This window comes from Neltuma alba, unplaced genomic scaffold, assembly GCF_004799145.2.
Source record: "Neltuma alba isolate B1F8T4 unplaced genomic scaffold, ASM479914v2 tig00007216_pilon, whole genome shotgun sequence".
NCBI classification, from domain to species: Eukaryota; Viridiplantae; Streptophyta; class Magnoliopsida; order Fabales; family Fabaceae; genus Neltuma; species Neltuma alba.
The window spans coordinates 120,150-136,822 of record NW_021634713.1 but is presented as its reverse complement, the minus strand read 5'-3'; the positions used below and the strand labels follow the sequence as shown (position 1 = coordinate 136,822).

The window sequence follows — 16,673 nt, the reverse complement described above, 5'->3', positions numbered from 1 at the left end:
TTTTTAGCACTAGCTACTAAAATGACTTGCCTTGCCAACCTCTCAATCTTGTCAAACCCAGTCCAAATTAAGAGGATAAACAAGCCATCCAAATCATAATTTTAGAAGTGATTTTATGGCATATGAAATAAATATGTGAAACAATTGGTCTCAATTTGCAAAAAAGTACTTTTAAAATATTCAAACACGTCTCAAAAGTAGCCAAGGTATAATATAATTCCATGGATATATATATATAGATAGCTAGATACATTTACTGGTTTTATACAAGGGCCCTTGGTTCATTGAACTACATTAATGGATACTAATTAATATTTATGTGGCAGATAGCAGATACACTAGATAACAACGGGCAAGATGTGCAGTGAAGAGATTAAAAGAAATCTGATCAATAATATACTCCTCTAATCCTTAATATAAGACATATTTAACTAATTTGATTAGATTAAAAAAGTTAGGTAAGTTAGTTAATTATAAAATATACAACATGTTTTTTTTAAAACACCATAATCATTTTTCTTAATATCCTCATTCCTTCTTCTACTTGATTATAGTTAAAGAATATCCAAAATAATAATTTAAAAAAATTAATAAATAGAAGAAATATATATTATATTTAAGATCAAAATTAACTTAATAATTAAATTTTATATTAAAGATAGGAAGAATACTATTTGAATTTTTTTCAAAATGCAAATGCGCGCGCACATCTTTCAAATCCGGGATGCTGGCCTGTTACCGCTACAGTTATACTGCAAGTTCAGGCATCGGAAAACACACATCGGACAATCATAAAAACCCAGCCCATCAATAAATTAAAAATTAAGAAAAGGCAAACAAAATGAAAAACTAGACTTTTCTAAACACGAGATTACATTTACACGTACTTTGAACAATGTACAATTTCTTCACTTCACCGTTGTATTGCGAAGGATAATAAATGCTGAAAGAGAATCATGACACATAATTCCTGCACCAGCAAAATCTTACTTCAAAGCACGTGACCTGTCTTCTTCTAATCCATACAGATGCTAGTACTAGATCAATTTTCCCCACTTTTCATGCTTGGATTGAGAAAAATACGTCAAAGAAAAAAAATGTAATCATTTAATTTTTCAAAATAAAATTGTCACTACTGCCCGTGTTAGCCGAACAGTCAGCTGATTTTATGCACAAATGGGTTACTTTAAGGCGCATGAACCAGGCTCCCAAACATGCAAATCGCTGCCCTCACTAGTGACCAAGGGAGGAGAAGCCCTTAGAACTTCCCCGAAATATCCGCAGAAAAGATTGTATTTATTAACAATTAATAGACAAAGCATTTACAGAATATGAACATACAAGACGTCACTATCATGCGACGCCGAAAGTAAAATCAGGTATCACACAAATACACTGCTTCCAGTTTATTTTTTTGCAATCATACTTCATCGAAATTCAAAACGTTCACTTCCAATCGAGCATGTCCAATAGCCACAAGACTTCTTCCTTAGAGTTTGCCACATCACAGAAATCTAACTGTATACCAAACACATCCATCGCTCCCTCATCTCCATCTTCCATAAATAGCAAAGAGATCCATGCCCGGATGCCAGATAAAAAGCGGTATGCAGGGGAAATGTCCAGGTACTCAAATGCCGAGGCCCTGAACAACGACCAATCAATGTAATCAAACATGGACTTATTAATGACATAAGCAACCTTATTTGAATCCTTCCGCCCAACCAATACAGAGATGCTTACTGTCTCAGTTTGGCTCAAAGGTATTTTAAACCTAGGCTCAACAGGTAATGTCATCTTGAATTCAGAGCCCTCCAAGTGACATTTAAGCATTTCACAAACTCCAGATGGTGAAATTTTAGTTCCTTGCTGCAGGACAGAGCCAGGCACCACTTCGGAGAAGAGTAATCTATTTTCAGCCCAAATGTCAATGAAGAACTCCAAATCATCAAAGGAAATTCTTGGAGGGAGAAGAGGTTTATGATGCTGGCGTCTGTAAAAGGTTTGATATAACTTGTAGTAGCTTGAAGTAGGAGGATTACGTCTCTTGCAGATTGAAGGCCATCTCTTGGCACAAAGACATTTCCAAAAGTAATCATCTCGAGCTAGGTCTCTCCACTGCTTACATACCACCATACAAGAAGCAAGATCAACGCCATCTAGTAAAGGAAAAACAGCTTTCATAACTTCCTCAGACACCATTTTTGGTTCCCAAGTACAGATAGAAACACACTGAATCAATTCGGCACACAGCACTAAGGAATCTGAACATTAAGAGTTGCCTGAGAATGTAATAAGAAAAGAGTGAGAAGGTTATCAAAATATGCCAAGGCATAAATACTTAATTCACAGAGCTCGTTAATAAACACCAAAATAATGCCAGTCATAAGACTAATAGCACATTGTTACTTTTGGCAAGGAAAAAAAATAGCACATCGTTACTGCGTTACTGCATCACACGGTCAAGTGAAGATAGTATGAATTTTTCAAACAGGACTCCTACCATGAAAAGAAATTATTTCTAACTGGGTCAATTGCAAGTTTGAAGATAACGTGAGACAAATGAAGTAATGAAGTATTAAGTATAAAAAATTCAAATAATCAACACAATAAAGCCCTCAAATCCTGATGAATACTCTGGATGAACCCGCCTGGAATATCTCTTTATCAGGACTCTATATGCTAGCAGTCTAAGATGACAAAATGCATAATATCTCTTTATGAGGACTCTATGTGCATTATTTCCCGAAAACTCTAAAACCAATAAGCAGATCGCCCCGAAACCTTAAAAATTGAATGACAGCAACATATTCCCCATCATAGATGAGAAATTTGGTGACTACTCAAACACTTAGCCAACAATCTTCGCAATAGCCATTGGGTTAGATCTCTCCTCAAAGAGATAATTTATCTACCCGCCTTCCTAATTCTATTACCATGCGGAGATAAACCAAATATTCTTTTTTATAATTTAGAAGTGACCAACATTACTGTAGAGGACGTTTGTTTGGATGAATGTTTAATAATTGTATGATCAACATTCATCCAAACAAACTGATTAAACATTACTGTACTAGGATCTTCCTACTTTGGAAGCAGAGGACGTGCAGGAGCAGCAGTGACACTACTGAGCACTCAGAGTAGCATCAGTCACAAACATTCCATATCAAACTCACTCTAATGCCATCACATAGAGTAACTCATATGATAACGGTGGGGATGGGATTCAAAGTCTGGAATATGCATATAAAAACTTGCTCTGCCGATTTTCTAAAAGCTAGAAATTAAGATGAGTGTTACATGAAACCCTGCACTTCCACTGCACCATCCGAATTTGATTTTCTAAAGGCACACACCCTCCTCACAATTATTAAATGCATACACTCGAAATGAGAATGAAGAAGTTGGCCAGGGAAAAAATGAATAGAACTAACGACTTCCCTCGCGCCACCATAAGGTTAAATGATATTCATCTAAACAACCACTATCATTAGGCAAAAACCATGTCACATCGAATAACTGATTTCAAATCAACCATCATGTATTTGTTTAATTTTCTATGATTCCCTGGTGAACAGTAATTAGCGACGCCGGGAGATTATCTCCAGGAATTAAATATCACCGCCGCCGCCAACAACAAGAAACGATCAAAGAATAAAGAAAAGGAATTAAATATCATCTCGAATTCTTCGGGGATAAAAAAAAGAGAGAGAGGAAAGAACCGAATTCAAATGAACAGAAACGTGAAGAGACGATAATTTCTTAACCCATTCACAATCCAGAAAGCACCGTAAGGGATAAAAAAACAGAGATCAAATCACAAGTTACGCGGAAGAAAAGGCAGACGAAATCACGAAAACAAAGAAACATGAGCTAAAAAATGGAGCAAATACTTGAAGCAATAATGAGATAGATTTGTCCGAAAGTTAGCTCCTTGATCGGTTCGCTAAAGTAAACCCTAGAGTTGGTAAGTTCGACAAGAAGGATCCATTTTTTTGGCTGGACCAGGACGGTAGATGCAGTTGCAGTCAGAGGAAACGGAGGGAAAAAGGAAACGTGTCGTAAAAAGGATTAGAAAGGAAGACCTGATTGATCTGCTGAGCCCTTAGGCAAATCGCACGACGCCGCTTCTAAGCGTGCCCTGACCCAAATTTGGTATTCCCCGAGCTTCGTCCACGTCTTTTGTTTTTGTTTTTTGTTTTTTCCCTGGCCAGAGGGTTTCGTCCATGTCTAGGCACAGGCGAGTTGAGAAATGAGACTATCTTTTTTTCGAGAAATATATATTTATAGTTTTATTCCTGATCTAATTATAAGATTTTATTTATATTTTATAAATGATATCTTATAATTAGAATCGAAGATAATAATTTGCATTCAAGATTTGGCCAACAAAAAAGGGTTGATATTAAGACCAATGTTACACATGATTAAAATCAATTAGTGAGTAGAATAAATCATCAACAGTATCATTTAATTTTTAAAACAAGATATAAGAAAATGTCAAGTTTTTTTTTCGGTAAAAGGGAACAACAAAGCAAAACTAATTACTACTCAAGTCATTCCTCCTGTCATTCTGCATAAAAGGTCGAAACTTAACCAGTAGCTCAGTCAAGAAACACCAATTTGTCCACATCATCCACGCCTCTTTTGCCAGTATGCTAGCTAGTGCGTTTGCATCTCGGTGGCATAAGCTAAGTTCCACGTCCCAGTCACACTCCAACATGTGTTTGATTTCATGAAGAATACCATGGTCAGGATGGACGTCCAAAACATTGGAGTATATAAGGTCTAAAACCTCTTTGCAATCACTCTCAACAATGAGCAAAAGAACCCCATTGTCCCAAGTAAGTTTGAGAGCCCACAGTGTGCCCCAAGCTTCAGCAGTAACCTTTGAATCGTGCTTCAATTTATACATGAAACCTTGGAGAAATTCCCCATGCTAGTCTCGTAACACACCAGCACACGTGCAGGAGCTCGAGTCAAAACTCTTCAAACCATCAACATTAAACTTTACTACATCTGCAGGTGGTGGCTTCCAGGTGTCATGGTGTTGCAATACTATTGGAGATCGTTTGTCCTTCCCCAACAGAGAACAGCACACAAAAGGGCTATTACAGTCTCAGCATTCCATCCTCTGTTTTGAAAAATCATCTCATTACAACCCAACCAAGTATGACGACACATTACTGCGAATAGATCCCGAAACTCAATCCCCAGACATGGGAGTGTTGATTCAGGCTCCATTTGACCCCAGTCCTGAGTGTTGGTAGGCACGAGGAATTTATCCCACCGGTCACAAGGCATCACATTACACCACACTTGTTGTATGTGTTGGCAGCAGCACCTACAAAATAAATAGTTAATCCGAGTCACGTCCTAAGGATGCTGTTCTTAAGAGCTATTCCGCAACCACCGGTAGATAAGGATGCAGCACTCCCCAGAATTAAACGGATCCTTCCTATATAACAAGGTGAGCAAAACAGCAGAAGATAATAATAAACTCAGCTGGTAAGAGAACACACAAGAGGGGGAAGAGAGGAGCTCGAAAACTCTAGAGCTGTGTGTTCTGAACCTTAGACCAGAGCACCTTTTTATAGGCCTCCATGATCTGAATATTGCTTGCCTCTTAAAGCTAATCAAATTTCAGTTTTGAACGTTGCACATTAAATGATTTAATTGCATAATGTGAACGGTTGGAGGCAAAGAGATAAAGCTTCCGTTTTGTATTTCATAATCATTGTTTAATATATTAAAAGGAATAAAACCGCACCAACACTTCAAACATTTCAGACGTTACTCCATTTTGAAATTCATAGCCATCATTTAATACATTAAAACATGTTTAAAGCACCTAGATATCAAGCGTTTCAAGGCGTTGGATAATCATAAAAAATTTCCGTTGAATAATTTAAATGCTTCAATGCATTAAAGGATTTTAATGGGCCACTTTTAAATCTTTAAATGCATTGGAAATCCATTTAAAACTCTTCTACATTTGATTTTCCTATTCATAATAATAATAAGAAAATATGTCCATGATTAATGCTATTTATTTTTGTCTTCCCATATTCCCAATTAATGCAGGATCCTTTCTTTGACACACCCAAAAAATATTACAACAGTATGTAGCCACAGTCTCTTAGAGCATGTACAGTAGATTCCTCTCCCCTCATACAATATTTTTTTGAAAATGTCAAGTTAATACTGAAAATGGTGTTCGTATAATATTTTTTTGACCTTGAGGTCTTCACATAATATACTATCTCTTATCCCTAATATAAAATCTAGTTGATATCTCTTATATTTAAGATCAAATTGAAAGTCAGACAAACTCTTGTAATAAGGAATGGAGGTAGTACTACTAATATGATACTTCTGGTCCTTAATATAAGAGCTGGTTGACTAATTTGAGTAGATTAAGAAATTTTGCTAAGTTAGTTATCTGTAATAATAGGCGTTTTCTTTCTTAAAATACTCTTGTCAGTCAAATGTATTAGTTAGAACTACCATTTGATGAAATCTTTAACATGTGCAATTACTATAAAAACTATTTTGAAAACAATAAATAAATATAGAAGACAAAATAGATAAGAGAATTATATTTATGACTGAATTAAAAGTTAAATTAGTTTTTATACTAAATACTGATAGTAAGTAATACTTTAAATCAGGAGAATTTAAATCTGGGGATCTGAACACGTGTCAGGTTGCAAGTCTTGGTTTTCTTGGCAACCAGATATCAGCTAGGCTGGCAGGGAAGAAAAATCTTTTTAGGATGGTAGTAAAGAGGCCAAACCCCCACCCCCCCAAACCCCCCCCCCCCCCCACCGAAAAAAAAAGGCCTGACCTCTTTTAGTCATATCAAGATTAACATTCAGGGTTTATTAATTTATAAACGCACATAATTATTTTGCTAATTAAAAAAAAAAACTCAATGATGACCTCACGTATAGATTTGTATCTAGTATTTATTTTTTTATGTAAAAAATTTTAGATAAATTGGGTCTTAAAAACTTACCGGGAGCAAGGCATAAATACTTTCAGACTCAAAATATACTTATAGATAGTATATTAACAAGACCATCACAGCGTAATTCGAACTCATAACTCCTCACCACGAAACGCTTGGGAGCATCGTACCTCATGCAACATCACCAGTTCATTTTACATTCGAGTTTTCGAGTTCAGGGGAGAACCCAATACGACCTTGAAGCCCAAATCTGCAACAGCAAAACTCGAAAGAAAAAAAAGGAAAGTGCCTCCGCCAAATCGTTAAGGACCAGCCAGTCTCGGCCTTTTATGACTTCTTATCGCCAAACTCCTCCAGGATTTTGTTCTTATCCATTTGGACTGTTGATTGGAGAATATTCTAAGAACTGGTCCGTAAATTGTTTGCTATTTTATCAATTACAAATGCAATGCACACACACACAATAAGGAGTTAACGTCACATACAGAGATCACTTTTTCTTGACACAGCCTGGGTCAGGAGAATCCATGACTGAGAGCTACTATTCATTTATTTGTCACACAATTTAGAAAGCCTCCAGCACCAGGTGTTTCCTCCTCTAACTCAAGATGGCGAAGGCTTTCATTTCACAGGCTTTCGATCACATTCAAGTGACCTTGCTTCTATTTTCCTAAAATAATATAACAAGGAAAATAGTGCGAGGGGTTATATTTTTACCCTTTTTTTTCCATGTCCATCTGATCTATCACAAGGATGTCGCTTAGCTTGTCACTGCTGCAAATATATGTTCCTTTCCCAGATCCCACTTTCAAAGTTACGCAGAGATTTTTGTATTTGGCCAATATATGCTACTTTGTCTCTTATTATAAGATCGTTTTAACTAAATTACATGGTTTAAAAAAATAGTTAAAATAGGTTAAAATAATTAATATGTAGTAAATATATTTTTTTCAAATATATAAATAGATAGATGTGAGAGAGTAATAATAAGATAAATGAAGAAAGAGAATATATTAAATACATTAAACTAGGGGTAAAATAGGTAATACTATTAAATGTTTAGACAAACTTACAAAGCATCTTATAAAAGTAGACAAACCCAGTCAAAATATTAAATCTTATAATAAGAGATAAAGGATGTAAAGTTCAGAGATTAATAAATGTGTCAAGACAGAGGGAAAAAAGGCTTGCAAATATTTCTGAATCAAAAGTATCACCATGCAACTGGCTTACCTGATTATTTCAGTTATGTCGTGTGTCATTGCTCCTTCTTTAATTTCTCGTCTCGATGAGCCTAATCCAATTATGCTATTATCCTCAACAGCCTAACATTGTCACCTATTCATAGGTCCCATTTCAGAGTACAAATTACTCAATAAGGATTTTAGGACTGTGTACAGTGTATGTTGTCACTCAGCACAGTTTAGACCTCGTATCTCATGAATAGTTTAGTCACGGGGAAAAAATGCTTTACAGTACACACTTTTGCCTTATTTTGACACTTCCCATGCAAGATTAGGATTCTTGCCGGATCATGTTCTCTTCTCTGGGATTTCCGCAAAGTATATACATCAATCATCACTGCCAGTACCAAATGTAAAACTTTAACAAGTTAAACTACGTACTGCTCTATTTATTGATTATATACAGTTTATTCTTCGAACTCTCTTCAATGAATAAGATCAATGTCCAGCGCAGCTCACTTTAATTTCGTACTTCCTCTGGATCTTAAATAAAAACTAATTAATTAATTTAAATAGATTAAAAAAATTTGTTAAATTAGTTATTTATATTAAATATGTGTTATATTTTCTAAAATAGTTTTAATAATCATGTACCATTTAATAAAATTTTTAACATATGCAACTACTAGAAGCACTACTTTAAAATATGGATAAACATGAGAGACAAAATAGATTGAAATCTTATGTTTATGATTAAATTAAAAGTCAAATGAGCTACTACCTCCGGTCTTAATTATAAAACCCAGTTGACTAATTTGAAGAGATTAAGGAAAGAAATTAAGTTAATTATTTGTAATAAATAGGTGTTGTCTTTCCTAAAATATCCTTACTAATCAACTATATTAGCTAGAATTACAATTATTAGAAGGATTACCTTGAAAAAAATGTATAAATACGAGAGACAAAGTGAATTGGGGTCTTATATTTAAGACCAAAATAAAAATCAAACAGGATTTTATATTAAGAATCGGAGGTAGTATTATATTAAGGATTGAAGGTAATATATATATGTATATGTGTTTGTATATATGTAGGTATTGTTTGCTTTGAACAAGTCACTGGCCAGCTATGAGATTTTTCTGTTGGAATCTATCAGTTTCAGTGTTTTACTGGCAAATGTACCGCGAAAAGTTTGTGCACAGGGTGATAGAAATGTAGCCCGGGCAGCAGAAGATTGATTTAAAACTGCCAAACACTGCCTTGCAAATTACATTTGCGCTAGCTAGCTGCAAGTGAAAACGACTCAGAGACAGATCAATGATCGGTTTATTTTAAATTCAAAATTAAACAAATGAATCGATGATGTGTCGCCGTCAAAAAAAAAAAAGTTCACAAGAACCATCTGTGTGCATGCTTTTGAAAGATAACACAGGGATAGTAAGCTCCTGCAATACTGTGGCATGCACTTAATCTAAAATTTAGTTATAAATTCAATTCCATCCTAAATATAATACCCTGATTTATTTTATTTTTAATATTATTTATCTATTTTGTTTAGGATTTTTCATTAATGAGGTAATTCCAATGCATATAATTAACAAGAATATTTTTTAAAAAAATAACATTTATTTCTTACAAATAACTAGTTTTACCAATATTTATAAATTAGCGACATAACTCGTTTATTTATTACAAATAACTAATTTTACCAATATTTATAAATTAGTAATATAACTCTTATATTAAGAATGAAAAGTACATATCATAACAGGGTGTATATTGATTAGTATTCTAACTAAGGCTTTAATTTCCCGGTCACTCTTTTCTGTTTTTTTTTTTCCCCTTGAGATTTAAATTAAGGTGGAAGACATAAAATGTTGGTGTCCGTTTGAGAAAGATTTGCTGGGCTTTTAGGTTAATTGATAATGGTAATGGCTCGTGTATAAGAAAAGTGGGTTAAAGGAGGTTTCGGGGGAGATCCAATTGGATAAGGGTAAAGTGTGTTATTATTTGAGACCACATGCGAGCTGAACGTACAGATGTCGCACATGCCGAATGAAAGTGGCTTGACTCCCAAGTACGGACATGTGCCTGCCTCTACCAGTGTGTATGAAGGTTTTATATTTAGAACTGGAAGAGTATAATCACATGTCAAGCCCGATCTCCCTACATAGAAGTCATCCGGATTAGTCAATTCTCTTCCCGTTTGCACTCCCATTAACTAATTAATTAGCAAAGCAAAGAGTGGATTTGCATGCAACAATAAAAATAGAATCACCGATATCAACAGCTAAATAAAAATGTTACGTGAAAATCAAAGTATAAACAAGATTTTTTTTATGCTGCCAGGCAGCGTCCTGGATTTAATGTATATGTATGTATATATCTAAAAATCAAGAGAAAATTATTTAATATCTTAATATATATATATATATAATGATTTCAATGCTGTTCAGCATAAATATGTATATACCTCAAAATGCATGCCAAATAGCATCGGATTGTGTGGAAATTAATAAAATAAAAAAGTACACAGTTCAACGTATTTTCTGTTGATCAACTATGAGTATCCTGTGCTCATACAATGGAAACTAAGCTCAACATTTTTAACGATGTGTGTGTGTAGGGGGGGTTTGAAAATCAACGTATTTTCTGCGACCTTCTACTTAAAGAGAGTGCCGATATCATCAGGCTAGGTTCTTTTTTTTTGGGGGGGGGGGCTGTGGGTGGGTAAAATTCTCAACACATTACATTACGTGGAATGTGCATGAAATCTAAATACGCGTGAGACGACTGTTCTCCCAGTTATATATAAGAACAGGTCGTTATCTTAAACAACGTCTTTAATTTGGGGAGCGTGGAGGGAAACCACATTGAGAAAGCTGTTTCTCCAATTTGGTCCCTAACATATAGGCTAGATCCAGGGTGTTCAGTGATGTTGTATACTGGACAGCAGGCTTTGAAAGAAAACGGTTCCATCCCTATGCGTATATAAAAGATGTTTTCAACTATGTTACCCACAGAAGTAAAAGTTAATTGCCAAATCAAAATAGTAAAAAAAAAAAAAAAAAGAATCAACGTTGTTCTATCTAATTTCGCCCCCAGTTATCAAAGCATAATTTGAATACTCTTTTCCAAACCATGATTATTTTCGTTCTACAATTCTCAAGGCTAAGGAGTACATAAAACGCTCTGGCTGTTAAAATAAGATCACAAAATTCGTTCTGTTGCGGATCAAAGAGCAGCTCTAGAGAACATTATACATATTTATAGGGAGGGAGGGAGTATATAATAATAATAATTGTTTAATTGCGTATTACTGCCTCCAATTCTAATTACAAAAGTTAGTTGACTAATTTGGGGAGATTAAAAAAATAAGTTAAGTTACTTATTTATAATAAATATGTGTTGTCTTTCGTAAAATATCCTTACTAATCAAGTGTATTGATTAGAATTATCATTATTAAAATGACTACTTTGAAAAAAAAATACTCCTCCGGTCCTTAATGTAAGACCCATTTAACTAATTTGATTAGATTGAGGAAGTTAGGTGAGTTAGTTAATTATAAGAAAAGTAACACATTTGTCCTAAAACACCATAATCATCTTTTTTAATACCCCATCTCCCTCTTCTACTTGATTATTGTTGAGGGAGTATTTATAGGGGTAATTTAGAGAAAATTGATAAATATGAGAAATGGGTATTATATTTAGGACCAAAATCAACTCAAAAATTGGATCCTATATTAAGGATCAGAAGAGTAGATAAATATAAAAAACAAAGTAAATTAGGATCTTATATTTAAAACTAAAATAATTAATTTTAAAAGCATGAGGGAATTGAGGTTAATATCTCAATAGACAGGGGCATGGGTAACCAGGAAGTAAAGAGCTGAGTGACATAGGGGCGGCAGGGGGGAAGAGAGAGTTGCATGTAGGGAATGCGCAGAACATGGTGTGAATATATGTGAGAGCTGCTTTATCACATGTAGTCCAAATCTTTCCCTCCTCCCACCACATGTGCCCTCCCACCCCCATGTGCTCTCCCTTGTTCTGTAACGGAGCTTTGCTGGGCCATATATCACCTTCACATGCACCCTCTGGAGGAAGCCTCCCCCTTTTACCCTCTTGCCCTTCTCATTCCCGTTTGTTCTTTTGCTTCGTTAAGGTAATTCAAAAAAACAACCCGAAGGGTTAGGTCAGCTGGTTGGGGCTGTCCTAACTTAACCATAGGTTTCGAGTTCGAGCTGTGGGAATGCAGCACCCTGAGGGGTCAGAGGGCGCCGACCGAAAGGTTCCTTGCAAGCCCTCGATCCGGATTAGTCTAGGGACGTTGTCACGGCTGAAAGACGCCTATTTCCTTAGGATACCGGAGGAGAAATCCAAAAAAAAAAAAAAGGTAATTCAAAAAAACTAACATGCATTTTTTTACATATAACTAACTTTTAAGTTATTTTTAAAATCTGTAAATTATTTACACGGGGGATTTTCATTGATTATTCTAAGTACTCTATGTGGTTTGCTTTTGTAGATTTTTGTCCGCTTAACTTGAACGAACATCTCTTTTGTTCTGCACAACAGCTCCGTTTGTGTGTTAACTCCTTTTCTTTTCTGTGGATGTGATTGTGCCTGCTGAAATTACTTCATTTTTTATTACTGTGAATTGTGATTTTAAGTAATACGTATAAAAAATAATTTATTGAAAAAGTTGACGTGTGTTTTAATGTGGGTAAAGGACAGATAAGTTCCTGATTTTGGATAATTAAAGGGGAAAAGAATTGGCGATTGAGATGCAAGATTTATAGTATCTGTCATGTCACATGTCTTTTAAGTGGGGAAGGAATTACAGGGGGCCAATGGCCGAGAAAATGAGGAATGAGGGGTCACTTTATTAATTCCACTTCCAGAATGCTCTTTTCTCCTCAAAATAATGGAAAAATAAAGCACAAAAGCCATTACCACGATTAAAAATATATCAAGTAATTGACAACATAAGTAGCAAGTAAATGAAGATTTTGTAACCTGTAGTACGGTGTTATTGGTAATAATATCCTATCTCCGGTCTTAAATATAATAGTTAGTTGATTAATTTAAGTAGATTAAAAATAAATTAAATTAGTTATTTATAAATAGGTATGGTTTTTTTTAAAATATCTTTACTAATCAAGTTTATTAGTTAGGATTATTATTATTAAAAGGACTGTCTTAAAAAAAAAAGATAAAATAAATTAGAGTCTTATATTTAAGATTAAAATAAAAAACTAAACAAAATCTTATATTAAAAAGACTAAAGGTAGTATACAGGTAAAAGGTGACACCAGAATATAAAATGACTAAACTAAGAATAATTTTGAAATTACTATTAAAATTAATAGGTCAGTGTCATTATCATCGTCATCGTCAATGTCGATCAATTAAAAGACAAAATTTAGAGCAAGTTTTAGTATTTATGAATTTTGGATGTATAATACGCAGGGGGGGCAGATGAGTAAATGAGGAATTGACATTCTCGGGGACCTTCACATGTGCCGTTACAGAGGGGCAGGCTTTTCTGGCTGGCCGAGTGGTGCCTCTTCTTCCCGCTTTCCCTTTTTCAATTTGGCACAAAAATCAGATAGGAAATTGGTGCCCCTCTGCTTCCCTTATTTATATCCATGCCCTTCTTTCATCCAAATATCTCCTCCTTTCATCTAGCTAGCTTTTGGACCATCCTGCCTTTTTTCTCATTAGGCCTTTCACTCTGTTCTATTCCTTCACTTAATTCTTACATTCTCCTCTTCAATGCTTCTGCATACTTTTGGTTATTTGTAGTTTGCTTTCCCTCAATTTGCTCACATTCTTTGAATTTTTGTCTTTACATGAGTTTTTTGTTCCTAAAAAATAATATTATCTGCTATTCTTAATATAAAAGTTGGTTAAGAGATAAAATTTGATTTTAAATATAAGACATTAGTTTATTTGAACTCTCAAGTTTATAATTTTTTAAGTTCATAAGTTTTTTCACCATTTTTTTTATTGATGGCAATGGTTTGCAACATCAGATATTTTTTATGCATATAATTAAAGAGAATGATTTAAAAAATCAACACATATTTAGTATAAATAATTAATTTAACTATTTGTTAAAAATTAATTTAACTAATTTTTTTAATATATTCATATTACTTAGTTGGTTCTTATATTAAGAATAAAAAATATTAATAGATACTAACAGGCTAAAATTATAACTAAAGTTGAACTTATGAGCTCTCACTTGAATGGAGCATCCATGCCTATAAAGCCTCTGGGCTCTGGCAAGTCACTTCTAACCATTGTCACAAATTAATGATGCAAACAATAAAATAAATATATGATATTAATTGTGAAAAATCACTCACATCAGATGCACGTACGCGCGCATGCACGTGGTTCACGTGATCAATATATTTGAGGTTTATGCTCAAGCAAATCACTTGGCATTTTGACGTTTGATGTTAATTTAAAAAATAAATTCATGTAGTAATTATACCTAAATTTTAAAAATCCCTATTTAATCAAAACAAAACCAATAAACGCATTATTTATTTCCTGCTATGCCTATTTTAATTTATCAGAAGATGCATGAACGTGAACATGACACACATACATATTCAACTTTATGTACGATTTTCTTTTTTTGGCCCTCGAGTTGATATACAATAATACTACTTAGTTTTAAATATAAGATCTTTACACTAGGTATAAGGGTCTTATTAAGAACCGGAAGGGTACGTGGATATTTTGGAGTGGATCGATATGTGTCCCATGAAAAATTTTTCAATCAATATTGCGATATTTTAAATTTACTCTCATTTTGATTTTGGTTTCTCAAATTTTAAAATATAAATTTTGGTCATTGAAGTTTCTTTTTATTTAAGATGCTGATATTTATAATCTAATAAAAAATTAGATTATTTTGGTAACCAAAAATTATAATTTAAAATTTTAAAGACTAAAACAAAAATAAAAACAAAAACAAATTTAAAGAATTAAAGATTATATTAACCCTTAAATTTTTCTATCAAGATATTTCCCAACAATAATAAATTAGTAATTGGCTACGTGTGCTCATAAATTTGTTTTGTTAAATGGCATGTTCGTAATAAGATGGGACATTACGGGGCAAACTCTTAACACTGCATTACTTAAACCCAGAACCCCACTCTCTCTGTAAGTTTCTCTTCCACGATCCCTCCCCTGATAAAAAAAACACACAAGCATCTCTTTGCTTTTCTCTGTTTTCCTTTGCCATGAGCTCAAACACGAAGAACAATTACAAGTTCTCTGTGAAAAAAGCGAGAACAAGAAGACGACACCGAAGAGCCTACCCGTCATCTCTCTGGACTCGCTCACGTGCTTGCAGAGCGAGAAGAAGCTTGAAGCACATGGAGGCCAAGTCCAAGCTCTCCGACAAGCTTCAGGTGTTGAAGAAGCTAATCCCAGGTCAGAGTGGCGAGACGATAAAATCTGATCAGTTGTTCCAGGAAACTGCCGATTACATCGTTCTACTGAGAACCCGGGTCGTGATTCTGCAGAAACTCATCGAGTTTTACGGCAAGGTTTCTGAGAATGAAAATGCTGCATCATAGTTCCAATCCTGTATCTCCTGGTTCTTTTATCTTTTTCTTTTCCCCCCCTCCTCTCACTCTTGCTTACTTTCTACCTCTTATTTTGAGTTTTGATTATCGGAAAAGAGAAATCTGAGATCTTTATCTTGGTAGGTTGCCTCTTTAATGCTTGTTACGGCATTTCGTCAGATTTTCTTTTTGGCAGAACATAAGGTAATGAGTAAACCAGTGGTGAAAGCTTGTAAATAAACTCGATGCATGTGAAAAAAATTTTCGTCCATTCAGCATTATCGACGTTGAAGTTTAAATGATCTTTTATTAATTATTCGTATTCCAAAAGAATGGTGGACAATTCCAATTGGTCCATGACAGAGTTTGGAACTCCTAGTGTCAAGCAGACAAAGCCTGCGCCTAAATTCAAAATCTCAAGCCTCTTAATGCAAGACGCTGTGCTAAATGTGTTATACAGTTTTTTTTCTCCCATTCCGTGCAAAATTTCAAAAGAAAATGATTACAGAAGGCGAGAAGAAGTGACTTGTCTGGTAAAGCTAGTAGCTTTTTGGCACCCCGAAATTTGCAAGGGAGGGAATGTAATGGGGTGAAAGGTCAATTTAGGAGGAGGGTAGATGAGTGACGCAGTAAAGAGAATAATGTCGGTAAAAAAAGAAGCAGGTGAAAGAGGAGGAGGAAGAGAGAGAAGGGCGAATCATGAGGATGCAAAGAATGGGGGAGCATGCGCTCATGTTGGCGGGCTGCAAAATTCAGATAATATCTGAGTGATAAGGACAGAGGCACCCTCATTCCTGGCCAATGGAGGACATATTGCTGTGCTTGTCATCATCCTTGGCCATGTTCATTGAGAACCCCCATGTGCCAAAGCCAATTTTTAAGGGCTCTTTCCCTCCTTTGCTTATCCACTTGTCTTCTCATTTC

At 34.7% G+C, this 16,673-nt stretch overlaps 2 protein-coding genes across 3 annotated transcripts; one reads left to right on the top strand and one right to left on the bottom strand.

Annotated features, from left to right (window-relative positions):
• Window positions 1–1,275: 1,275 nt before the first annotated feature.
• LOC114752058 (F-box protein At5g39250-like) lies at window positions 1,276–4,191 on the bottom strand. 2 transcript variants are annotated; one of them, XM_028940791.1, is made up of 2 exons: window positions 4,086–4,191; window positions 1,276–2,282 (listed from the first exon to the last, which is right to left on the bottom strand). In XM_028940791.1, exon 2 carries the CDS (start codon window positions 2,200–2,202, stop codon window positions 1,447–1,449), a length of 756 nt encoding a protein of 251 aa, XP_028796624.1. In that variant the 5' UTR covers window positions 2,203–2,282; window positions 4,086–4,191; the 3' UTR covers window positions 1,276–1,446. The 2 variants fall into 2 exon arrangements, with proteins under 2 accessions (XP_028796624.1, XP_028796623.1); XM_028940790.1 differs by lacking the exon at window positions 4,086–4,191 and adding an exon at window positions 3,894–4,068.
• An 11,204-nt stretch (window positions 4,192–15,395) lies between these two features.
• On the top strand, window positions 15,396–15,998 carry LOC114752038 (uncharacterized). Its single transcript, XM_028940756.1, has one exon. The coding sequence runs from the start codon at window positions 15,423–15,425 to the stop codon at window positions 15,759–15,761; it is 339 nt and encodes a 112-aa protein (XP_028796589.1). The 5' UTR covers window positions 15,396–15,422; the 3' UTR covers window positions 15,762–15,998.
• The last annotated feature ends 675 nt before the right edge of the window (window positions 15,999–16,673 follow it).

Coding starts and splice junctions, on each gene's coding strand:
- LOC114752058 (XM_028940791.1), bottom strand. CDS start 2,202: ATGGTGTCTGAGGAAGTTATGAAAGCTGTTTTTCCTTTACTAGATGGC.
- LOC114752038 (XM_028940756.1), top strand. CDS start 15,423: ATGAGCTCAAACACGAAGAACAATTACAAGTTCTCTGTGAAAAAAGCG.